The 26091-nt window shown below is 42.2% G+C and overlaps 2 protein-coding genes across 7 annotated transcripts in view; one reads left to right on the forward strand and one right to left on the reverse strand.

The window, feature by feature from the left end:
• Window positions 1-6706, reverse strand: part of gphna (gephyrin a) — a 119883-nt gene extending 113177 nt beyond the window's left edge. For all 3 annotated transcript variants that reach the window (XR_009798299.1, XM_061842772.1, XM_061842773.1), the window contains exon 1: window positions 6573-6706. Coding sequence is in view for 2 of the 3 variants with exons in the window: in XM_061842772.1 (XP_061698756.1) it covers window positions 6573-6636 (64 nt within the window). In the remaining variant the exon portion in view is untranslated. The remainder of the gene's footprint in view (window positions 1-6572) is intronic.
• Window positions 6398-23384, forward strand: dnal1 (dynein, axonemal, light chain 1). 4 transcript variants are annotated; one of them, XM_061842776.1, is made up of 9 exons: window positions 6398-6431; window positions 9844-9941; window positions 18633-18671; window positions 19008-19117; window positions 20514-20569; window positions 20657-20712; window positions 20835-20961; window positions 21075-21209; window positions 22385-23384. In XM_061842776.1, the coding sequence occupies exons 1-9, from the start codon at window positions 6413-6415 to the stop codon at window positions 22426-22428; spliced, it is 684 nt and encodes a 227-aa protein (XP_061698760.1). In that variant the 5' UTR covers window positions 6398-6412; the 3' UTR covers window positions 22429-23384. The 4 variants fall into 4 exon arrangements, with proteins under 4 accessions (XP_061698760.1, XP_061698758.1, XP_061698759.1 ...); XM_061842774.1 differs by lacking the exon at window positions 6398-6431 and adding an exon at window positions 6635-6794; XM_061842775.1 differs by lacking the exon at window positions 6398-6431 and adding an exon at window positions 6797-6854.
• Window positions 23385-26091: the final 2707 nt, after the last annotated feature.

The following is a 26091-nucleotide window of genomic DNA, read 5'->3' on the forward strand; positions in this document are numbered from 1 at the left end:
GAGAAGTTGATGAATGAAGAAAATGAGAGAGAAGGAAGAGTAGAAGAAGCAAGAAGAGGCAAGTGTGAAGGACCAGGAAGTGGCAATTATGAGCAAGGGGGAAGTTCAAAAGGCACTACAAAGGATGAAAAATGGAAAGACAGTTGGTCCTGATGGCATACTTGTGGAGGTATGGAAGCAATTTGGAGAGGTGGCTGTGGAGTTTTTGACCAACTTATTTAACAAAATACTAGCAGGCGAGAAGATGCCTGAAGAATGGAGGAAAAGTGTGAAAGTTCCCATTATTAAGGAGAAAGGGGACCTGTGGGAACTATAGCGGAATAAAGTTGATGAGCCACACAATGAAGTAATGGGAAAGAGTAGTGGAGGCTAGACTCAGGACAAAAGTATTTGCGAGCTACAGTATGGTTTCATACCTAGAAAGAGTACCACAGATCCATTATTTGCCTTGAGGATGCCAATTGAAAACTACAGAGAAGGTCAGAAGGGGCTACATTGTGTCTTTGTGGATCTAGAGAAAGCCTAAGACAGAGTACCAAGAGGAACTGTGGTACTGCATGCGGAAGTCTGTTGTGGTGGAGAAATATGTTAGAATAGTACAGGACATGTATGAGGGCAGCAGAACAGTGGTGAGGTGTGCCGTAGGAATAACAGAAGAATTTGAGGTGAACGTGGGATTCCATCAGTGATCAACTCTGAGCCCCTTCCTGTTATCTGTAGTAATGTGATAAGGCTGAGAGACGAGGTTAGACTGGAATCCCCTTGGATCATGATGTTCGCAGATGATATGATATTCTATGAAAGCAGGGAGGAGGTGGAGGAACAATGGGTTGTTTTCACTGACGTCACATTTTTTGCTGAATGACCCAAACACACCACTGCGTGCCACCATTCAACCTTTCTACCTCACACGTACCAGAGTGGAAGTCTACGGAACGCTCTAGGTTACTGTTTGTGTTTTTGTGTTTCACGTCTCGGGACTAAAGTACACAAGAGAGGACTTGCTAACCATCAAAGTGCCTTCTTCTGAATTTTTTTCGACAGCTCCCGCCAATTCGCTGAAACTTTTTCCAGAATTACAAGTCGGCGTGCTCTTCAAAGCCTCGCGATCCGGTACAGAAGTCCGGCTGCGTAAGCGGGGACATCGTCTAATGCTTCCGACGAAAGACTTTGGACGTTCTGCGGCTCTGTGCTTCACAGAGACTTGGCTTTGTGGATGAGTGCCAGACGCTGTTATCACACTGCCCGGTCTCAACCTCCATCGTGCTGATGTGTCGCTAAGCTTCTCTGATTTATCCTCATATGATGAAGAAATAGCAGTATCGGTTGATCGGGAAGACGGAGGAATACTTCTATACAGATTTTAACCTGTGGCTGTAAATGATGTTGAATATTCAGATGGTTCTTCGGGCGGAATGATGCCAGAGTCTGACCACTCGGAGGGGACGTAGGTGCTTAGACAAAAGAAGCCGCGAGCCAAAGCTCGGCAACAAAGGCCCAGGGAGCTCCTTCGCCGGAGTTCACTCGTCAGACTCGACCTCGTTCCCGTCCGAAGAAACATCCGCGGCTGCCGGCCCGGAGCTCCGGGGGACTTTGTTTATGCACTTACGTCGAGTCGAGTCTTACGAGGTCGAGTCTGACGAGGGAGCTCCAGGGAAGGAGCTCCCGGGGCCTTTGTTGCCGAGCTCATGAAACTTCGTGTCATTCCCGTCTGAAGAACCATACGCGGCTGCCGGCCCGGAGCTTCGGGGGCCTTTGTTGCCGAGCTTTGGCTCGCGGCTTCTGCCGGTTGCTGAAGCTCGGCTCGCACATCAGACTCCGGGTCATTCCCGTCCGAAGAAACATCCGCGGCTGCCGGCCCGGAGCTCCGGGCGTTTGTTTATGCACTTACGTCCCGCACGTAGGCCTCCAAGTGGTCAGACTCCAGCATCATTCCACCCGAAGAACCATCCGAATATTCAACATTATTTATAGCCAGAGGTTCAAAACTGTATGGAAGTATTCCTGTCGTCCTGATCAACCGATACTGCTATTTCTTCATCAGATGAGGATAAATCAGAGAAATCAGTGCTAGGCGCAACGTAATCGAGCCTTTGGCGCGGCACATCCGAGCACATAAGTCATGTGACTCGCGAAAATGGCAGCGAGCGCCCCTGAAAATTCGTAATTGTCAATAAAAATCTGCTCAACACACTATTGAATGAGAGAGGATTTAACATCACCTTGTCAAAATAGAGTACATATTACATGACCTATTGGATACGTTGTTCATGCAAAGCACTGGATTTCCCCTTTAATCGATAATCTTTTCAGAAGGCCACCATTACAGTAAAGATCCTTTTTTGTTAGTTACTTGAAAGATTCAAGAGTTTTGTGAAATACTGGATTTGTTTATTCTTTTGTCTTTCTGGAATTGTCATCAAATTTTAAACAAATCATAAACATTTTGCTTTGCTTGTGGCGAACTAATATACAGATTTTACTTTGGGGGGGAAATTGAATAAATAGAGTTTGCCTCAATATTAAAAAAAATAATATTCCACCGCCTTTCATTTTACATCATAGCATACAGGTAAGTGCTCCTCCTTGATTTCTGTCACATAGAGTAAAAGATCAAGAGCATAATACTGCGCCTTTGTTACGAAGTCCTGAGTCCCATGATGTGTGTATGCCAGGTAGTCTAATAGTCTGGGCTTGATGTGCTGTCGGTCGTGTCTTCAATAAATGCAGTTAGAAACATAAGGTCGTCTCCCTTGCCTATGAGTAACGGAGCTCTGGGATAAAAAATGGCCGCCGTTCGAGGCAGCCCAACGGGTGACATCACGTGAAAACAACCCATTAGAAAGATGGAGGCATGCACTGGAAAGGAGAAGAATGAAGATTAGCAGAAGTAAAACAGTGGGAAGAGTGAGGCTCCATGGAGAAGAGATAGCAAGGGAGGACAACTTCAAATACTTGGGGTCAACAATCCAGAGCAATGGTGAGTGTGGTCAGGAAGTGAAGCAACAGGTCCAAGCAGGTTGGAACAGCTGGCGGAAGGTGTCTGGTGTGTTATATGGTAGAAGAGTCTCTGCTAGGATGAAGGGAAAAGTTTATAAAACAGTGGTAAGGCCGGCCATGATATACGGATTAGAGACGGTGGCACTGAAGAAACAACAGGAAGCAGAACTAGAAGTGGCAGTAATGAAAATGTTGAGGTTCTTGCTCGGAGTGAGCAGGTTGGATTAGAAATGAGCTAATTAGAGGGACAGCCAAAGTTGGATCTTTTGGAGACAAGGTTTCAAAGAGCAAACTTCGATGATTTGGATATGTCCAGAGGCAAGAGAATGAGCATATTGGAAGAAGGGTGATGAGGATGGAGCGAGAGGAAGACCAAAGAAAAGGTTGATGGATGTTGTGAGGGAAGACATGAGGACAGTGGGTGTAAGAGAGGAAGATGCACAAGATGGGCTTAGATGGAAAAAGATGACACACTGTGGCGACCCCTAACGGGCAAGCCGCATGGAAAAGAAGAAGAAGGTGTTATAATTAAAGATTGAACTAAATATCTCTTTTTGTCTCAAATCTACAAAGTAAAAATACTGTTTACATATTTTAAACGTTCTGGAACCCATATAAACATAGATACCACACTACTTCATGGTTTTGCACTTTTTGCGTGTGGTTCTGGTCCCAATGAACCACGAAAAACGAGGGATTACTGTATGCCTAGTTGAAACCGCTTCACCTCACACACAAGCTCGGGCCCCTTGCCTGCCATAGTGGTGACGTTCCACATCCCTAGAACCAGCTCCTGTAGCCAGGGTTTCGATAGCCAAGGTCCCTGCCTTTGGCCACTGAGGTTGCACTGCACTCAACCCCTATGACCCAGCCCACTGGTGGGTTCGCTGACCAATTTATAATTAACCAATTGCAGTAACCCACATTTGAAAAATTTATGGGTGTGATCAGTCATGCCCGCAGTTAAAATGTTGTGGGTGTGGTCCACCAGTCATGCCCGCAGATATTAAGTTGCAGGTGTGTTCTGTTTGTAATTATGAGTGTACCGCTTTTAGAGCGGAGGGGGGGCAGTATCAGGTAAAATACAAAGTAGAAGTAGGCTGAGCAGCAGCTTGTTGTTAGAGACCTTCCATGTTGAAAAAAAAAACAAAAACACGTCAGGCTGTGGTTCACTGCGCTGGATTGGTTTTCATGTGCACTGAGAGTGTGCAACAAGTGCGCAATTGCGCAGCTTCGAGGGAACATTGGTCAAGACTACACAAAATAAGCAACGTCTTTTAATATCTGTGCATTTCTACTCGTAACAAATTTTACGCACGTGAGTTTTTGTGCTCGACTATGCAGATTTGCGAGTGCGCTGGCGCACTGGAACATACGCCCCCGTCAAATCACAGTGACTGCAATTGGTTACACAAAGTATTGAAATGTGAATTTTCTATAATAAAAATAAAACAAATAGAAATTAGATTACGATATCCAGAAAAATAACTTCAATAAAACCAATAATGAAAATAAACACTTAATCTCCAGTAAAATCATGTCTTGATTTAAACATAGGTATCTTCTGCAATTGTTTAGACTGAATTATAAAATGAATTGAAAAGCCATGAAAAATAATATTAAATACAAATCATACATAGAGTACAAATTTACAGTTCAAGCTCAATTATGTCTTTTTTTTTTACAGTCATTATAGGGTGGGTAGCATTTACACTGATCTGATCGGCCTGATCAGGATTCGTCGAGTAGTATTCTTTAATGTCATAATTCGCTGATCCAAAAACATTATTGATCAGCTACACTGGAGACGTTTATTCTGTGGCGCTGTTGTGTATGTTTGAATCCCAAAGCTTGTTTATTTTAGCCTTGTCACGTCCTGTTACGTACTACTGTAAATGCTTGAGGCCCACTTCAGTTGTTTGTTTGTTTTTTAAATCTTGTTGTTGAAAAAGCATGTTGGTGGTATGGGACTTTGTATTTCATGGGGGAATAGGTATTTTCATTTTATTTTATATTTTATTTATTTTTAGTCTGTTTATTTTACTTTTATACATGCACTTATGCGGGAGAAGCTCTCCAATTTCACTGTAGTTTTGTATGATGACAATAAATGGCTTTCATAAGATGAACCAATTACAAGATGATTTCCACAGCTGTTTCCACATAGAAACTTTTTTTTTAACCGTGTGCAGCAACCTATGCAGAGGTGCTGTGCGGGGCAATACTTAGTCACGTGATGCAATGGAGGCGTTGCCAACCGTGCAAGTATAAAGTGGCCTTTAGAAGGCATTGACAAGTGTGGAGTCAAGACTCCAGTCATGAATTTGATGATTTTTGATTTGTACTACACGTGGATTTGAACACCAGTGACTCGTGATTACACTTGGACTTAACACCATTAAATTGAAAAGACTTGCTACTTTGACCTACTGAGGATAAGCAGTACAGAAAATGGAAGGATGGGTTATATAAATGTAATTTAAGTTACATTACAATTGTAAAAATACAACCAGGGTCATTAACTGCGCTGACGTGAGAGGGTGTAAGGTATAACTGGCTGGTCAGAACATCTGCATCCAAAATGCTACCTCGTCAAAATCACTACACCAACGTTTGCAGTCAGCGCCTTGCTTGCAACCTCTTTGAGCATTTCAAGCACGTCTCCTGCCTTGGAGAGAAGGCACGAGGCCTCCTGGTGACTGCCACACAACTCCCAGCTAGTCCCTATAATCCTGTTCACGAGTCTATGGACAACACCAGCTCAACGAATGAGTGAAACAACCGGCAGAAGAGAATTAATTTTTCCCTGGTGACGGTTCTAGCCTCCTAATGAATTACATTTTCAAACGGAAGATATATGATGGACGAATTGAATTCTTTCAAGGAAAAGGTTACACAGGCAGGCTTCTGCTCCACTCCAATTATTAGCTAAAATGACGGTCACGAAAACAAAATAGACCCGTATTAGCGGGCAACAAATCTGAAAAATAAAAATGCAGCTCATTGGCTTGGTGAGTTGCAAAGTCGTTTCACTGCGAGAAATTATCCCACCTCCCAGGATCAAGTGAGCAACGAAGACAGCACTTAACAGGAAATTGACCGTTTATCTTCAAAATAAAATCGCCCAATTATGATAAGGCTTCATTGCAACACTAGCAAGTGAGAGCCATAATCCCTAATTCTGAAACTATTTCCCAAACTTCTACTTTCCTTCTGACGCTCGGCCCTGAGTAAAATATTGTCATAGTATAGTTACTGTATTTAAAATGGTGCTGGATGTGCCATAAAGTGTTGACATTCCAAATCGAATAAATGCATTCCAAATACTGATAAAGAACTGTCCGCCCTTCGCTTCGAAGCGTGTTCAACATCTGTCTGACCTGTCAAACAGGTAGCTGGTATTGTGAGACCAATGACAGACAACGGAACAGGTTAGCATACTGGCTAACCTCGGCTAGCTCTGCGGCGAAAACAGTTTCGTTTAACTGCCGAGCAAAGACAAACGACAGATGAATAGGACATGCACGTAAAATATTGGGGCATTAATCACGTTTCCTCAAACACTTCCTTACCTGTCAGAATTCCCACTCGGATCTGATGGTCGTGGTTGGTGAGCACCATCCCGTCCGTCGCCATGTTTACAACTGCTGTCTGCACTGTGACAGCACATAGAAAGTGCTGTGGAGCGTTAGCTGGCGCTGCACCTTTGGAGGACCGCTGCCTGCGCGTGTTGGCGCGTGTGCTACTGTGCATGAACGTGCGCGCGTATACACTTCGTCTGGAACTAGCTTCAAGTACGTCTTTAGGTTGAATGGAAAACGACATCAAGTGTCGTCCGAAAAACCACAGGTTGTGTAAGTTTACGACCTTAAGGTCTGTGATTTAAAAATATAATCATGATTTACCCATAAGCACAGTCTTCAGAGGAACACATCTCTAACAATTGAAATCCTCTCTGCTAAAGAATAAAACCTCATTTAAGTTCTAAACTTTTTAAACCTCATGGACTAACTAGTTACCAACAAATGCATATCATTAATTACATTGTAGTTTACAGCAGATATAATGTACCATATGGCCTACTGCAGGCACATGCACAGACATTTCAGGGAGCAGGCGCTTAAGCCAAAAAAGGACAATCATCACAAAACCTATGCATGCATTTTAGAATATAGTCTGACTATTTTCCAGACCGCCTTTCCTCACACACATGGATAAAATATTCATTTCACTCATTGGGTATGTCTTTGAGTTTAGAAAAAAAAACTATATTTTGAGAGACAAGTTCAAGTTTTTGTTTTATTGTCATTGCATACAAACACAATGAAATTGCATCTGCCTCCTCTCCACTACAACATTCAATCCATGCGCATCATCAGCAACCATAGCAAACACAGAATATGATATATCAGCATTTAAAAGTGCTGAAGTAAAAATGTATAAAACTGCAATCTTTGTGTTCAGATAACAGCAGGTAATAGAAAGGCACATTTAAAAATAAATAAAGATTCCCTGACATGTAATTTGGTGGTCACTATGATGTATGTTGATGATTCAGACAGTAAATGGCTTTTGGAACAGTTCACTGATTGCTTTTTGGGTATAGGGATTATGAGATCTGATTTGAGGCAAGGTGGGGCAGTGGCTTGTGACAAAGACAGGTTGAAGATTTCCCCCCCCCCCCCCAAAGTACTCCATCCAGACCAGCCACCTTCCATGGATTCACAGATCTGAATGCTTGTCTTACCTCATACACCTGTACAGACAGTACCTGGATATTAGTGTCAGGAAGAGATGAATATGCTGATATTTCCATCTCTGATGTTCTGTCTTGTCCTCAAACCATGCAAAAAAAGCAGTTTAGCTGCTCTGATAGCACTGCCTTGGTGATGGGAATGATGGGTGAGCTGCACTTGAAATTGGTGATAAACTGGACTCGCTACCACATCCTCCTTGTGTTGTTTGTAGGATGCACCTCAATTTTCCTTTTGTAGGTTGGTTTGGCCTCTTTAATGGCCGTTCCTTCGTCCCTTCCTTTCTTCCTTCTTTCCTTGCTTCCTTCCTTCCTTCCTTCCATCCATCCATTTTCTTTCGCTTATCTGAGCTTGGGTTGCGGGGTCAGTAACATTATGAGGAAAGCCCAGACTTCCCCCTCCACAGCCACTTCATCGAGCTCTTCCGAGGGGATCCCAAGGCTTTCCCAAGCAAGACAAGAGACATAATGTCTCCAGCACTTCCTTGAGCCTAACCTTAACCCTGTTGAGAGATGCCCGTAACACCTCACCAGGGAGGCATCCAGGAGGCATCCGCAACAGATGGCTGAGCAACCTCATCTGAGTACTCTTAATGTGGAAAAGCAGTGACTCGACTCTGAATACCCTGTGGAGGAAACTCATTCTAGCTGCTTGTATCAGGGATCTTGTCCTTTCGTTCGTTGTAGATCAACCAGTAAACAGAGAGCTTCATCTTTCAGATGACCTCCTTCTTTACCAAAATGGACAGACACAAAGTCTGCATTACTGCCAATGTTGCACCAATATACCTGTCAATCTCTCTATTCTTCCTTCACTCATGAACAAGACCTGAAGATATTTGAACTCCTCCGCTTGGGGAAGGAGCTCATCCCCAACCTGTACCATGCAGCCTTTTCTGACTGAGGAACATGATCTCAGATTTAGAGATCCTGATTCTCATCCCAGCCGCTTCATACGCACCTGCAAACTGCTCCAGTGCGAGTTGGAGAGCACAGCTTGATGAAGCCATCAGAACCATATCATCTGCATAAAGCCGAGGTGCATTGCTGGCACCACCAAACCTCCTCCCCTCTTGTGTCCATAAAAGTTATGAACAGAATTGATGAGAAAGGGCAGCCTTTACAGAGTCCAACTATCATTAAAAACAATCTTGACTTACTGCAAGCTTCTTCTTCTTCTTCTTCTTTTCCTTTCGGCTTGCCCGTTAGGGGTCGCCACAGCATGTCATCTTTTCTGACGCCTGTCCTACAGGAACCGAACAGCCAGTATCCGGGGTTTGGTACCCCATACTCCTGAAGAGCCCCCGCAGGACTCAGCCTTCTATCTCTGGTGTTGAGGTCACAGAGGTGGTTAAAAAGCTCCTCGGTGGCAAGGCCCGAGGGGTTGATGAGTTCCTAAAGGCTTCGGATGTTGTAGGGCTGTTCTGATTGACACACCTCTGCAACATCACAGGGACGTCGGGGACGGTGCCTCTGGATTGGCAGACTGGGGTGTTGGTCCCCTTTTTCATGGAGGGTGTGTTCTAACTACAGGGGGATCACACTCCTCAGCCTTTCTTCTTCTCTTTCTGAGGACATGTTTACCCAGGCAATGACTGCTCCAGTAGGGGATTCTTTTGATGAAAGCTCATATTTCTGGGCAAAGTTTTTTTACTTATGTGTGTGTGTGTGTGTGTGTCCTGTTTAGCTGCTAGATCAAACAGAATGGAGAGTCTGCATCCCTTTTATGGTGGAACAGTTTTACTGTGTCACAATGGAGTTTTTTAGCTTCCTCAGTGATTTCTTAGTATTTTAATTTAAGTTTATCGGAGATCAGAGTCGATCAATTGATCATAACAGAATTTCTAGAAGAGGGAGAGAGACAAAGACAAAGCGCTCACTGTAAAACAAATGAGAAAAGCAAATCCTTACATATCAGAATCAGAAGTAATGGCCAAGTACGTAACAATACACAAGGAATTCGTCTCCAGTGGTTGGTGCTGCCTTGGTATGAGATTCATGTAGTAGGTTTGCTGATCAAGAATTTAATGACTTCATTGCATGAGGGAAAAAATGGTTGAATGCCTACAAGTTTTGATTTGCATTGATAGGTAGCGCCTACCTGACGAAAGGAACTGGAAGAGCTGGTGGCCAGGATGCGAAGGGTCCGAAAGGATCGTGCCCTCTTTGGTCTGAGTTCGAGTGGCATGTAAGTCTTCAAGGGTGGGTAGGGTGGTGCTGACAATCCGTTCAGCAGTTTTGATTGTTCGTCGGAGTCGGAATTTGTGCTTTTTTGTGGCAGCTACACAGTAGTGATTTGATGACCACTGTGTAGAACTGTCTCAGCAGCTCTGAATTCCACAATTATTTCTAGTCTTTCCAGTGTTCAACGTCAGGTTGTTTTGGCCACACCAAAGCTCCAATTCCGCCACTTCCTGTTGATACGCAGACTTGTCGCCGTCTTTGATGTGGTCGATGACTGTGGTATCATCTGCAAACTTCAGGAGGTTTCACAACCATTTGCCTTGAGGAGCAGTCGTTTGTGTAGAGCGAGAAGAGCAGAGGGGAAATGACTTAACCTTGGGGTGCCCAGGTGCTAATTGTGCACGTGGATGAGGTGGTGTCCCCCAGACACACCATTAATTGTCACAAACGGTGAATTCGTGGCTTTCAGAGAGGCCTGTCATTTGGCGGAGGGAAAATCTGTCACCATTTACACAGACTCTTACTATGCTTTTGGCATGGTCTATGACTTTGGCGCTCTCTGGCGCCACCATAACTTTTTAAAATCTGATGGCAACCGAATTCTTCACCGTGACAAGGTTGCAGCCCGCCTCAATGCTATCCTTCTACCAACTATTATAGCAGTGTTAAACTGTGCGGCATACACCAACTTATTTGACCCTGTCTCCCAAGGAAATGCATGCGCAGATGCCACTGGCAAGGCTCCATCACGCCTGCTTCTACCTTCATTCCACCTCACCTCCTCCCTCTCCACTACCCACTTGCCTCCCTCTCTTTCTTTCACGGACCTTCACTCACTATCTAGTCCCTCTGAACATTCTGTGCGGTGACAGTGCGGGGCGACTTTCGAGAATGGCAGTTGAATGGGCCCTGATGGTAAGCCTTGTCTCCCTTGACTTCGATTCTTTTGTTATGCTAAAACGATGCATGGGTTGGACCATGTTTCAAAAGGCGGGATGGTTTCTGTGGTGTAATATCATTGGTTTACAAAAGCGTTTTCCACTTTCTTAGCTGATTTTTGTAAATCTTGCCTCACATGTGCTCGCTTCAATTCTGGTAAAGCGCGCTCACTCACACAACAGGCAGATCATTCACCACCTACATGGCCATTCCATCATACAGTATAATGATGGACTTCATAGAATTAACACCCTGTGAAGGCAAAAAATATTTTCTAGTGATGGTCAACATTTTTTTCAAAATTGATTGAAGTATTTCCAGGAAAGCATGCATAAGCATCTACAGTGGCAAAAGTGGTGCTGAAATTATACCTAGATGGGGACTTCCTGAAAAACTTTCTTCTAACAATGAGAAGCACTTCATAAACGAAGTAATAACTCAGCTTTCGGATAGACTACAATTTGAACTCAAAACACATTTTAGTTACTATCCACAGACCGGCAGTTTAGTAGAAAAAAAAAATGGACTTGTCAAAGCTAAATTGAGTAAATGTTGTGAAGACATGAAATGAAATTGGATCAAGTGACTGCCAATTGTATAGAGCTTGTACACGTGACATCACCATTTTCACGGCGCCATTTTGCCGGTCACAAAGAGCTACTGGACAGTGTGGGGTATATTGAACCAGTGCAGAATATAAAAAATGCCCGAGACTTGTGCTGTTGGTTGTTACAACAGACGAGACAGATATTCAAAGAGGTCATTCTGTAGAATACCAGCTGAAAAGACCAGAAGAGATCGATGGATTTCGGCAATGAATTCTGATGGATGGTGCCCAACCAAATACACACGACTGTGTAATGATCACTTCATTTTAGGCAGGAATTATTCTTCTGAATCTCAAATTCCCAAGAAATATTTACACTGTGCTATATTGCAAATTCTCCCATTTAGAAATCATGGAGTGATCTGAAATTTTCATCGTAGGTGCATGTTCACCGTGAGAGAGATAATTTAAAAAGAAAAATCCAGAAATCACAATGTATGATTTTTTAACAATTTGTGTGATACAGCTGCAAATAAGTATTTGAACACCTGTCCATCAGCTAGAATTCTATCCCTCAAACACCTGTTAGTCCGCCTTTAAAAGTCCACCTCCACTCCATGTATTATCTTGAATGAGATGCACCTGTGTGAGGTCGTTAGCTGCATAAAGACTCCTGTCCACCCCATACAATCAGTAAGACTCAAACGTGTAACATGGCCAAGACCAAAGAGCTGTCCAAAGACACCAGAGATAAAATTGTACAACTCCACATGGCTGGAAAGGGCTACAGAGAAATTGCCAAGCAGATTGGTGAAAAAAGGTTAGAGCAATCAATTAGAAAATGGAAGAAGCTAAACATGACGGTCAATCTCAATCGGAGTGGAGTCCCATGCAAGCTATCACCTCGTGGGGTCTCAATGATTCTTAGAAAGGTGAAGAATCAGCCCAGGACTACACGACAGGACTTGGTCAATGACCTGAAAAGAGCTGGGACCACCGCTTCCAAGGTGACTGTTGGTAATACACTAAGACATCATGGTTTAAAATCATGTATGGCACGGAAGGTTCCCCTGCTTAAACCAGCTTATGTCAAGGCCCGTCTTAAGTTTCCTAATGACCATTTGGATGATACAGAGAAGTTATGGGGCAAAGTTTTGGTCAGATGAGACCAAAATGGAACTTTTTGGTCATAATTCCACTAATCGTGTTTGGAGGAAGACGAATGATGAGTTCCATCCCAAGAACACCATCCCTACTGTGAAGCATGGGGGTTGTAGCATGATGCTTTGGGGCTGTTTTTCTGCACATGGGACAGGAGGATTGCACTGTATTAAGGAGAGGATGACCGCAGCCATGTATTGTGAGATTTTGGGGAACAAAGTCTTTCCCTCAGTCAGAGCATTGAAGATGGGTCGTGGTGGGGACTTTCAACATGACAATGACCCGAAGCACAGAGCCAGGAAAACCAAGGAGTGGCTCCATAAGAAGCATGTGAAGGTTCTGGCATGGCCTAGCCAATCTTCAGACCTAAACCCAAAAGAAAATCTTCGGAAAGAGCTGAAACTCTGTGTTTCTCAGTGACAGCCCAGAAACCTGTCTGATCTAGAGAAGATCTGTGTAGAGGAGTGGGCCAAAATCCCTCCTGCAGTTTGTGCAAACCTGGTGAACAACTACAGGAAAGGTTTGACCTATGTAATTGCAAACAAAGGCTACTGTACCAAATATTAATATTGGTTTTCTCAGGTGTTCAAATACTTTTTTGAAGCTGTATCACACAAATAAATAGTTAAAAAATCATACATTGCGATTTCTGTTTTTTTGTTTTTAGATTATCTCCCTCACAGTGGACATGCACCTACAATGAAAATTTCAGACCCCTCCATGATTTCGAAGTGGGAGAAATTGCAACATAGCATGGTATTCAAATACTTAATTTCTTCACTGTGTAATGCCAAGTGGGCTCATTACAATGCAACAATGCATTTAAAAAAAATCAACAGAGAGTCATCTTCAACGAACACGGAAGCGTGTTGCGGCCACACGTTAAATGTGAAAGATGTGTGTAGCTCTCATGTAATATTGGGAGTTAGCAATGTCCTCTAGGGAGAGCAGAGAGCAGCCAGTGATCTACTGTGTGCTGTTGATCACTCTATGCAGAACTTTCCTGCCCGCTGTTCTCCATTACAGCGTACCACACTGTGATGCAGTATGTGAGCATGCTCTCCACGGTGGTTCTCTAGAAAGCCAGCAGCAATTTAGCTTCCAGATTATTCTTCCAGACTACTCCCAGAAAGTGGAGTTGCTGCTGGACTTTCTCACCACCGCCGTGGTATTTACAGTCTCTGTGAATTTATCTGTGATGTAGACTCCCAGAAATCTGAAGCAGTGGTCCCTCTCCACACACTCCTCACAATCCTCTGCCTGAAATGATACACACACATGCACACACACTTGAATAACTTGGCAGAAGACTATGACATCTTCATGGCGTATTGTTGGTGGTCTGACATTTATTGCCATGGTTGTTGTGATTAGATTGATTATTGATGCTCCCACTTTTACAGTTGACACAATCCTGTACCGCACAAGACGTAACAGTCAAGAAGAGCTTTCTTGGTTCCATACCATTTTCTCAACTTCTGATATTTTCAGCACCTACAATCTTTGGTTTCAATATGACTTCAATGTTGCACGTTTGAAAAAACGTTCTATCTACAATGTTTTTCCTTCGTGCTACATGCAACCGCATGTCCACATGTTGTGCCTGCTCCACACCCTAATGCATAATCACTCTTTCCTTATGTCTTGCCTTTTTTTGTTAGTCTGCGATACGAGCACGTAGATTTAGTCAAACCTATCATACTGGCTTGGTTGAAACAGGTTCTCCTCATCCCTATGTCAGTGTAAAACAAAAAATTAATGCTTTAAAACTCACTAATTATTCAGGTAGGGTATTTTTATTGAGCTCAATTCACAGTCGTCCCGGGGTAACGTTCCGCTGTTTTGCTGTGGACACAACACTGTCTGGGCAGCCTATGTTAGTTGGGAAGGTGCCAAAGTCTTACCGCCAATCTATATCTGTACCATGGACGCCTTTTGTCTTTAATTCCTCTCTGAACACGACTCAGGCTAATCCCTCTCATCTGTTAGCCTTATATGTTGGTGCCTGATCAGTTGCTTGTTGAGGGCTTTGTAGGTAGTGTCTGTCCACACTAGGCTTGTACCAGATTGGTCAGGACGGTGTGCTCCTCATGCTTTGACAGACCACTTGTACATTATTTCTACCACATCTCGATCTCGTCGTTGTAGATAAATCCAGTTTATTGAACACGATCCGGTCTGGGGCACAGATATCCCCACCGATCACAAGGTTTGGAAAATAGGTGCCAATATATTATACACTTTTTCTTCAAATTGGTGTGGGTAAACTAATATTACAGTATGAAACTGAAAGAGCGTTTTTATAGTTTTGTCAACACTACCCTGTCCATTCTTGAGGCTTCACGCGTGGAATTCAACACAATTCGTGAAATGGCGTTCCAAAATCGCATTTTGCTTGAACTGTTCTTGGCTTCTCAGGGTGGCGTTTGTACTCTTTTGAACCAAACCTGTTGCACGTACATTCCCAACAATGCTGGCGATAGGGGCATCATAGCTCGCGCCGTCAAAAACCTCACAGCACTTCGCAACGTCGTGGCACCTGAGGATCTGCTCGATTTGAGTTGGTTCAATGGACTTGGCTGGCAAGCATGGTTGTGTTACTTTGCTCTTAGGATTTGTATCGTGTTGTTGGTCCTCTGTCTCACTTCATGCTCTTTTGTCTCTTTGGTAAAATTTGGTTTCTCAAATGATTGACACAGCCTTTCTCCGTGATGCAGGTTTTCACTATTTCGTCTTTTACGGGGATTTTCCTGACTTCTTCCCTCAATCCGACTGCCTGGATGATGTCAACAATTGTTCACTTTACTTGTCCTGAATCTGCTACATACTTGACAACGACCCACTTGTGATAATTTTTTTTGTTAAACTGGCAGTGTGAATTTCTGGATGATTATGAGGTTGTTGTTTTGTTGATGCATGATGATTTGCTGTTTCATTTTTTTAGATTTTAGTTTTACTTTGATTTACTTTCTTCTAACTTGTTAATATTTAGTGGCTTTGCTTCACTTTTGCTTTATTTTAAGTTGTTAATGCTTAGTGCTTAGTCATTTGTTTGGTTTAGTTTTTAGTGTTTTGATGCCTGTTTTTTATGTTTGGGTTTTAAATCGTTAGTGGTTTATGTAATGGTAGTGGATTGATTAGGATGGATTAATAAAAAGGGGGGAAACTGTGTTGGCAGATATGTTTTACATATATACTAAATATTAGTTCTATCTAGTTCTAGTTTTGTCAGGTTGTGGCTTGTAGTTCTTCCACTCTGTTCCTCATGTGATCATCTTTGATGGTCAGACCACATACGGGGATTGAGTACTTGTGGCAGCAGGCACTGGCTTGACTGTTCTCAACTCAGCATCCAGTAAGTCTTCCTTCTTGGCTTCCCAGACCTCCATTTGATTGTACATATCTATTCTCATTTGTGCGCCACATACACCTTATACTGTTTCCAACTGCTGTACCTTTCTTTTCCTTTCATCAAGGGTTCTTTGAAGGACTGGATAAAGTAAGTTTCGTTCGGCTTGTCCCTTTCGGGGTCGCCACAGCGTGTCATCTCAGATGAACGCACATATGTTTGGCACAATTTTTACGCCGGATGCCCTTCCTGACGCAACCCTTCTCAGGGAGTGGAGGCCCCAGTGGGTATCAAACCAGTGCTCTAACCACTGAGCTACAGGGCCTCCAGCTTTGAAGGACTGGATGATCTTCCCTAATTTGATCTTTGATTTTAGCTTCCTCTTCTATCTGAATTCAGTTTCAACTCTTCAGCTTCTAATTTCAAATGACTTTTTACAGCTGCTGCTTCTTGTTCAGCAAGGTTGATCGTTGCTTCTTCTTCCAAGCGCTGTGTTTTTTGTTCTCTTTCTTGTGCTTGTGACACTTTCAACACAGCATGACTTGCAATGGCATCAGCTGCAGCAGTGAGGTCCTTCTCGAGCCAGAGATGAGAGAATTGACACGAGAGAACCTAGTTCAATGAGACCAAGGTCTTCAGCAATGATGTGATTGAGCTGATCATCTGTTACTGGCTCCGTAACTTGTGATAGTATCTTCTTGACAAAGTTCACTCTGTTGCTTCATTTTTCAAATGAGAAATTGAACTTTCGTTTGAAGAGGTTTAATTTTCTCCGCTTGCATTTCTCTGCCTTTCTGTCAGAGTTCTGCATCTTTCACTTTTTCTTATTTTCCTTTCACCAATGTCCCTGACTTGACTCTTCAGGCTGCTCCAGGGAGTCTTCTTTGTCCCCAGTTAAATCCGATACTAGCCTGGGAAACTTCTCCCTTTGAACTTCACTATCACTGTCTTCTATATCAGTAAGATCTGCCTTTTCTGACCTCTTGTAGCAGACCTACACGTGTGTGTAAATGTAATCTGAATGTGTAAGTATAATACAAATATCTCAATGTTGTTCCAAGAAATACTTGAAATTTTCAAGGTAATTTATTTTCAATACATTGGTCAAGGATAAGTTCAGTCACACTTTATATTGAAATTCACACAATATATAGACCAGTCAGCTACATACTGTACTGTACATGTACTCAAAAACAATGAAAAAATTTGGAAAATATTGACCAAGTGATTAATTGTAATTCTTCCAAAATCAACCTACAATTTACTCACACAGTAACTTAATAGCAAAATTTTAAAATCCCCCTTTCCTATACACGGAACCATCAACTTTACATAAGAGAGTGCGCATCATTGAAACAGCACGAGACCACGCATGCAATCCACCAATCATCTCCCCAAATATCAAACGTAATGCAAACATGCAAACGAGCATCAACTGTACATCTCCACTCCCAAGAAACCAATCAGCATGAACAACACAACGAATCTTTTGCAGTTATGGACACATTTACAGAAATTTCAGAAAAACAGCATTAAAATTACATTATCCACATTAGCGCAAGTAAAAATATTTGTGCACATTTACCTTTGTCAGTTATTAGGATTGAACAATTTTACTTGTGGAATAGTTTTTAAAACAATTACATACTATCCCCAACCCCTCCCCCCAAAAAGGATCTTACATTGGAAGAGTTGAACATTAAGAGTCCCCCCCCCCCTGAATAGTTTTAAAAAAAAGTTTTTTAAATAAAATTTATTGGTTGGCCAACTTCAATTTGAAATTGATAGTAGTAATTAATGCAAGACGGCATGGTGGAGCAGCTTGAAAGTGTTGACCTCACAGTTCTGAGGTCTCAGATTCATTCGTGGAGTGTGGAGTTTGCACGTTCTCCCACCTCCCTGGGTGGGTTTCCTCCAGGCAAAATTTAAACTAAATTGCCCATAGGTGTGATTGTGATTGCGGCTGTTTGTCTCGATGTGCCCTGCGATTGGCGGCAACCAGTTCAGGGTGTACCCTGCCTCCTCGCTGCCCGTTGACAGCTGGGATATGCTCCAGCACTCCTGCGACCCTTGTGATGATAAGTGGCTAAGAAGATGGATAGATTGATAATTAATGCAATCAAAAAACACCAGTTTTTTATTTCCAATGTGGACGAGTGTAAGGGTGTGATTCTCATACATTTTTTTTTCATCGCAACCTCATTGAAGGGACATTCTTTAATGAGCATCATTGCATTGGAAACTTTACATGCCATTTCATCGGTGACGTCATAAAACTTTGGAAGCGAACTTAGCTCTTTATTTCCCTGGGAGGCAGAGAGGGAGCTGATCACCGTTTGCCCTCGCATGCAACGTTGTCAAATCGGCGTTACTACGCATGCGCAGATTGTTTGTTTTCTTGTAGGATCATAGCAACCGGAGCAGCCTATCAAAATGGTGGTGCGTGTTTGTTATTCCATTTATTTGAGCGTTTTTATCTGTAATTGGTTGATAAAACTCGTCGTAACTTCATCACGTCAAACAATATAAACATTAGCCCTAGACCCATCTGAAAGGATAATTTTGTAGTTAGTGTCAGCCTTTTGTGCGTTTGCATTAATAACCCGAGTGTTTATGTTCACTCTTAATTAACGGAAACGCAACTAATTTGCCAAACCCCAGGAATATTTTTTCTTTGCTTTTGTTGGTCTTTTCTCCAGGGAAAAGCAACCACAGTGAAAGAAGCACTGGCCAAATGGGTAAGTGCTCTGAAAACAAACTTTTTTTAAAATTTTAAATAGAGCAGGGTGTTTCTAAGAGTGATGGGGAAAGTTTTAAAAAACCAATTGTTCAAGTGCTGTGGGACTGAATCTATTCCGTTGCTTTGACGCAATTTCCCCCTCGCCACATATAGTTACGTGACTTTACCTGCTCGATACACTTCTACTTGACACTAGCGTTGAAGCCGCGTTCACCTTACCCATGGCTGTATTTGATGAAACCTGAGTCTTGATAACGGCTTGTAAAATGTGGACCAAATGAAAAAATACAAAATAATGAAAACCTGCGTTCAGTTTGTCTTTTTGTGTACGCAGGAGGAGAAGACCGGGGAAAAGAGCAGCGAGGCAACAGTTGTAAGGCTCTATGGTCAGATTCCCCCGATTGAAAAATTGGATTCCACTCTGAGCAAAATTCCCAATTGCGAGTGAGTCATTTACCTGAACCATTTTAAAGCCAGTGTTGGGAAGATTACTTTGGAAACGTAGTTGGTTACAGTTATAAAGTTACCTTGTTGAAAATGTGATAGTATTGTGAATATTTAAATTGCTTTTTAAAAAGATAAATAATTCCATTTGATAACATTTTGATTGCTTTTCTTAGTTCTGTATGCATGTGACAATCAGACACTTTCATGTTTCCTAGAAAGAAAAAAAACACTATACAACCACAAATATTTTTTCTGGAAATACAAGTATTCAATATAAACTGTGTTTAGTACGGCAGTAAAAGCTGTGGAGCATTAAAGTGTGGGTCTGACAGTTGTAAGAACCCGGGATCAATCCCGACCCGCCTGTTTGGAGTTTGCATGTTCTCCCCGTGCCTGTGTGGGTTTTCTCCAGGCACTACGGTTTCCTCCCACAACCCAAAAACATGCATTAATTGGAAACTATAAATTGCCCCTAGGTGTGATTGTGAGTGGGACTGTTGTCTGTCTCCATGTGCCCTACCAGTGGCTGGAAACCAAGGTGTTCCCTGCCTCCTGCCCCTTTGACAGCTGGGATTGTGTCTAGCACTCCCGCGACCCTCATGAGGATAAGCGCCTAAGAAAATGGATGGATGGCTGTGTTTATTATTGTGTTTTATTATGTGTGCAGCATGTGGAAAAACCATCATAAAATACGATGATGAACTAATGACAAATGTGCATGAATTCCATCCATTTTCTTAGCCACTTATCCTCACAAAGCTGGCGGGAAAATGTGCATGAATTAGAAAATATTTTTTTCATTTGACACCACCAATACGTGTTACATAAAAATGCAGAAAATACAATTATGAAATTTCAAAATTCAGTGTTCTTTTTTCATGTGTTCAAAAGTATATCTCCGAGTATTGTCAAAATTTCGGATTGCACGACAAGGTGGTGATTTGCGGTCCATGTCCCTAGTGAGGTCCTCACTTGGGTCGTTGGTGAGCTGGAGCCTGTCCCAGCTATTTTCGGCTGAGAGGCTGTTTACACTCCGAACTGATCGCCACCCAATTAGAGGGCACATTGAAACAAACAACCTTTCTTATTCACATTCACACCTAAGGGCAATTTAGAGACTTCAACCAACCTACTGTGCACGCTTTTTGGAAGGTGGAGGAATCCAGAGAAATCCCACCCACCAAAATCTAATGGCACATGACCAGAGAGCCCTCACTACCGTCGGGTTGAGAAGGATGTAATATGAAAACATTCTGAGAATTTGCGGCTATTTTTGAAATGCAATTAAAATTGTAACAATGGAAATGTCCATGAGTAACATTGAATTACTCATTTTCTCCCAGTAAGATAATCAATTACTTTTTTTTTCTGTGTACTACTTTATCATTCACAGAAAGCTGTGTCTGTCCACAAACTGCATTGACAAAATAACCAATCTAGGGGAACTGAGTAAGGATTTGACTACATGAACATATGTGTAGTGTTACACCAATACATTTTGGGCTAACATTGTTGTTTTCCTTTCTCTGTTTTCAGAACACTTGAAAATTTTGTCATTGGGTAGAAATAATATCAAGGCCTTTACTGGCCTGGTGAGTGCGCACATTAAATTTTGTGAATAATTTATTTCTGTTTCATTTTATTTTAAACTAGGTTGTTGTGCAACACATTCACATTGCATAATTTCTTTAGTATACATATATGGTTTCTGCAGGAAGCAGTTGGCGACACATTAGAAGAGTTGTGGATCTCTTATAACTTGATAGAGAAAATGAAAGGTGTTCATTTGATGAAGAAACTAAGGGTTCTCTATATGTCTAACAACCTCGTCAAAGATTGGGGTGAGCTACACTCATAATGTCATACAACAGATATGCAAACATCTGAAGCTAAACAGTATTTTACCCACTGCATGTCTACATTTGATTTTAGATTAATCTTCATTGTTTTGCAGGAGAGTTTTCAAAGCTGGCTGATATACCATGCCTTGAAGAGCTGGTGTTTGTGGGAAATCCTTTAGAAGAGAAAAATGAATCAGGTTGGGCCATTGAAGTTTCTAAAAGACTGCCCAAACTGAGAAAACTGGATGGTAAGTATTGAAGCACCAATATCTTCCCCTATTTAAGACATTAGAATTTTACTATGTGTAAGTATTTTTCTATTCTTTTTTATTTTTGAAAATGTTAATACAATGATTTTTTTTTTGCAAAAGAATTGCTTTAAATTTTAACATGATCGACATTCAGGTTTGTTGTTTAAAAACATAAAAATTGGGAGATTATGCTTTTTTTTTTGAACGAATATAAAATACTGAGAGAGACGCTAACAGCTTGAATGAACTCTCAATTGCAGACAGGGAACATACCTTAACAATTCAATCTTTGTAGCTACCAAATCCCCCATATAGTCTTGGAATTTCCTTTCATCCATTTTCTGTACTACTTATCTGGGTGACATGGAATCTGGAATCTGTCCCATTTTGATTTACCGTGGTTACTATTACAAAAGAACAACAAAAGAGGAATGTTTTTTTATTTTTTAAATGATCCAGGTATAGACTCCAACATGATCAAATCTGTGTCAGGAATGTAGAGTGGATGTTGCAAGTTGTGCATTTTTACCGAATGTTTCTCCTGCAGTGACTTATCTAAAACATGTGATGAGTACGTTTGCTTATCCACGGTATTCAACATCGACAGAATTCAGTATTCTGCAGGAGTACTGTTCTCTCAAAGCTTGTGTGACTTATCTCCTACCACATTTAAAAAATGTTACGTTATTTGAAAACTGTAAATTGTCCGTAGTTGTATGTGGTAGTGGAAATTTTTTTGGTTTGATCAATGTATGTGGGTAAAGGCAGGTGAGTGATATCTGCCCTGTGACTGCCTGGTGACCACTTCATGGTGTAGTCTGCTTTTTGTCCAAGGTTAGTTGGGATAGGCTCCAGCACTCCCGCGACCCTTGTGTGGATAAGCGGCTTCAAAAGTTGATGGATGGCTGTAAATTTTTATCCAGAGATAACACATTAAAGCTCATACACCAATCCAAAACTGAACTTTCTTTCTGAGATGTAGCAATGCTAATTAAAGCAGCCGCCTCCTTTTTTTATGGGCGCTCTGAATACAAAACCTTCTGGTGATGGTTTTCCACTTTCATTTTGGTGAAAAATTGTTTCACATACACGGAATTTAATATTGATTGATTGTACTCTTTGCTTGCATTGTACAATGGTCATGATAGTTCCTCTTTTTCTGTTATTTCCAGGTCATAATATGACAGAAAAACTTGTTGATGAAGACGACGGCTGATAGGCATTCGTAATGTATTGCCAGAGAACTGCATTTTCCCTGGAAGTCATCTTTTTGAAATTTCTTCACAAATCTGATGTACCAAAGCAGCACCGCAGCGTGATGCTGCTGTCACTCTCATTTTGAATACATTATTAATAATTAAACTTCTACAGGTGAAAGACCCCTATCAGTCCAGTACACGGAGCCATCCACCCCATTTACATTTCTGTTTTGAGTATTTAGTTCCCAAACAGAACCACAAGATACCGGTTTACAGCTTTCACTATAAAGTTCAGTAGTTTTGCTCATGATATCTTGGGAAAATTGTGACTAAAATGGGGATGGGCAGTTTTGGGTACTGTCTGGTTATGGTTCTCAGAAGAAGTCGCAAGATTTGGCATCAGTTTACCATGTGAAAATATATTTATGGTGAAGCACGTTATGACTAGCTATTGCTCTCAAATTTTTTCAAAAAAAATAGAGGGCCTTTGTATAATTTTAAAACAAGGCCAAAAACGTCATATATTCATTCAGGATAGCTTAGCCATTTTTATGTAGCAGTTTATGCCCCCCCCCCCAAAAAAAAAAAAAAGTTCACAAATGCTCACCAGTCAGTGTTTCCAACACGACGTATGTTTTACTCCGTGGGTCTGACTGCTGCTAATACTGGATCGACACCTTCATGGCCAGCCGCTTCATCTGCATTTGAACTTGTGTTCCTTGTAACTGGCTCAAATTGATAAACTTTCACTCCTTTGTATTCTTCACCATCTTCATGGGACCGTTCAGAATCATGTTAATTGCTCAAATTATCTTAATAGTCATTGTTGTTCTCAAATTGATCTTGCACTCCAGCCATGTTTGTTTTACTATGTGTTATGTCACGAATCTTCTTGGGAATTTCCATTGTGCGCTCGGGTTGCCTTGAGGAATTCATCAATGTGCGATAAATTTTTGCCGATAATCGATACCTACTAATGTTTCCTTCCTATATGATTTCAGATTTCAATTCACCTTAAAAAACTGAATATTATAACCAATAGACGATTTGAACACTTTCCCCCACCCTTTAATACCTAAATACTGCTTCACCATGTTTGCGTTGGACTGTGTGCTTCATTACTTGACCAGAGTCAAGTCAGAGTCAGAAAGTGCTACAACCTGTGAAGGAAGAATGGGACAAGATAGGATATAACAAGGACAGAAGAAGAAGGATGCAAGACAAGGATTGTGAAGCTGGCAGTCCAACCAAAATGTGGTGGGACTGACTAACACTGACAATGAGAGGACGAAGTAGAGGTGAAAGGAATACAATGAGATGCAACATTGTCATGAGCAAGCGGCACGGGGGCAGGCCCAATTGCAGGACTCCGAGGCAAGGGCATGATATTAAGAGTGGTTTTATTCCAGAAGGAGGTCGAACATGAAAAGGCAGTCCAAAACAGGTGGAAGCACAAACGTGCTAGGCAACAGGCAAGATCCAAAAACGTGCACAAGATCCGATGACTACGAGGCAAACTTAGAAACAGACAAGATGTGGTCAAACTAAAGAGGCACAGACTCACTGTGACAAAGGAATGCTCTACACTAAACTTATGCACAGTAGTGGAGTATCCCAGGATCCAGTAAAGCATACACAATGCCAATGCCGATGACACATTCACCACGTAAATGCTTGGTTAATTAGTGTCCAAAATGTAGTACAGCTGCGTGAGAGCTGTCAGAGCTGGCACTGCCCACAGCAGTGACCTGGCCATGCCCCTGGTGTAGGGCAAACATGGCGGTGATGAAGGCTAAACAAGACACATATGATGACATGTACACTAGGTTGGACACGAAAGAAGGAGAAAAGGGATCTCTACCGGTTGGCCAGACAGAGGAATAGAGAAGGGAAGGATGTGCAGCAGGTAAGGTCGATTAAGGATAGAGATGAAAATGCGTTGAATGGTGCCAGTAGTGTGCTAAAAAGATGTAAAGAATACTTTGAAAAGTTGATGAATGAAGAAAATGAGAGAGAGAAGGAAGAGTAGAAGCAAGTGTGAAGAACCAGGACGTGACAATGTAAGGGGTAAGTTAGAAAGGCACAGAAGAGGATGAAAACTGGAAAGGCAGTTGGTCTTGATGACATACCTGTGGAGGTATGGAAGCAATTTGGAGAGATGGCTGTGGAGTTTTTGACAACTTATTCAACAGAATACTAGTGGTCGAGAATATGCCTAAAGAATGGAGGAAAAGTATGCTGGGTCCCATTTTTAAGAACAGGCGATTTTCAGAACTGGGAACAATATAGGAATAAAGTTGATGAGCCACAAAATGAAGTAATGGGAAAGAGTAGTGGAGGCTAGACTCAGGACAAAAGTATTTGGAATCTACAGTATGGGTTCATGCCTAGAAAAAGTACCACCGATGCATTGTTTGCCTCGATGTCAGTGGAAAAGTACAGAGAAGGTCAGAAGGCGCTACATTGTGTCATTGTGGATCCAGAGAAAGCCTTTGACTGAGTACCAGAGAGGCGGTACTACATGCATAAGTCTGGTGTGGCGGAGAAATATGTTAGAATAGTACAGGACTTACATGAGGTCATCAGAACAATGGTGAGGTGTACTTAGGCAATGTTCCCTCTGATTTTTTACGTGTTTGAGCAAACACACTAAGGCAGTGAGCGCTCCTTTTGACCACTGTGAGCAACATCAGACGTACGCACTGTGGCCAGTCAGTGTCATCCATTGAAGTTACATGGGTCATTGAAAAAATAGTACAGGACATGTATGATGGCAGCAGAACAATTGTGAGGTTTGCCTTCGGTGTGACGAGAATTTAAGTTGGAGGTGGGACTGCATCAGAGATCAGCTCTGAGCCCCTTCATATTTGCTGTGGTAATGGATAGGCTGACAGATGAAAATAGACTGGAATCCCCTTGGACCATGATGTTCCCAGATGATATTGTGATATGCAGTGAAAGCAGGGAGCAGGTGGAGGAACAATTAGAAGGATGGAGGCATACACTGGAAAGTAGAATGAAGATTAGCCCAAGTAAAACAGAATATATGTGTGTGAATGAGAAAAGTCGAGGGGAAAGAGTGAGGCTACAGGGAGAAGTGATAGCGAGCATGGACGACTTCAAATATTTAGGGTCAACAATCCAGATCAATGGTGAGTGTGGTAAGGAAGTGAAGAAACGGGTCCAAGCAGGTTGGAACAGCTGGCGAAAGGTGTCTGGTGTGTTATGTGACAGAAGAGTCTCTGCTAGGATGAAGGGCAAAGTTTATAAGACAGTGGTAAGGCCGGCCATGGTGTACGGATTAGAGACGGTGGCACTGAAGGAACAACAGGAAGCAGAACTGGAGGTGGCAGAAATGAAGATGTTGAGGTTCTCGCTCGGAGTGAGCAGGTTGGATAGGATTAGAAATGAACTCATTAGAGGGACAGCCAAAGTTGGATGTTTTGCTGACAAGGTTCGAGAGAGCAGACTTCGATGGTTTGGACATGTTCAGCGGCGAGAGAGTGAGTATATTGGTGGTAGGGTGCTGAGGATGGAGCTGCCAGGCAAAAGGGCGAGAGGAAGACCAAAGAGAAGGTTTATGGATGTGGTGAGGGAAGACATGAGGGCAGTTGGTGTTAGAGGGGAAGATGCAGGAGATAGGCTAAGATGGCAAAAAATGACACGCTGTGGCGACCCCT

Source organism: Syngnathoides biaculeatus, chromosome 15 (genome assembly GCF_019802595.1).
Source record: "Syngnathoides biaculeatus isolate LvHL_M chromosome 15, ASM1980259v1, whole genome shotgun sequence".
NCBI classification, from domain to species: domain Eukaryota; kingdom Metazoa; phylum Chordata; class Actinopteri; order Syngnathiformes; family Syngnathidae; genus Syngnathoides; species Syngnathoides biaculeatus.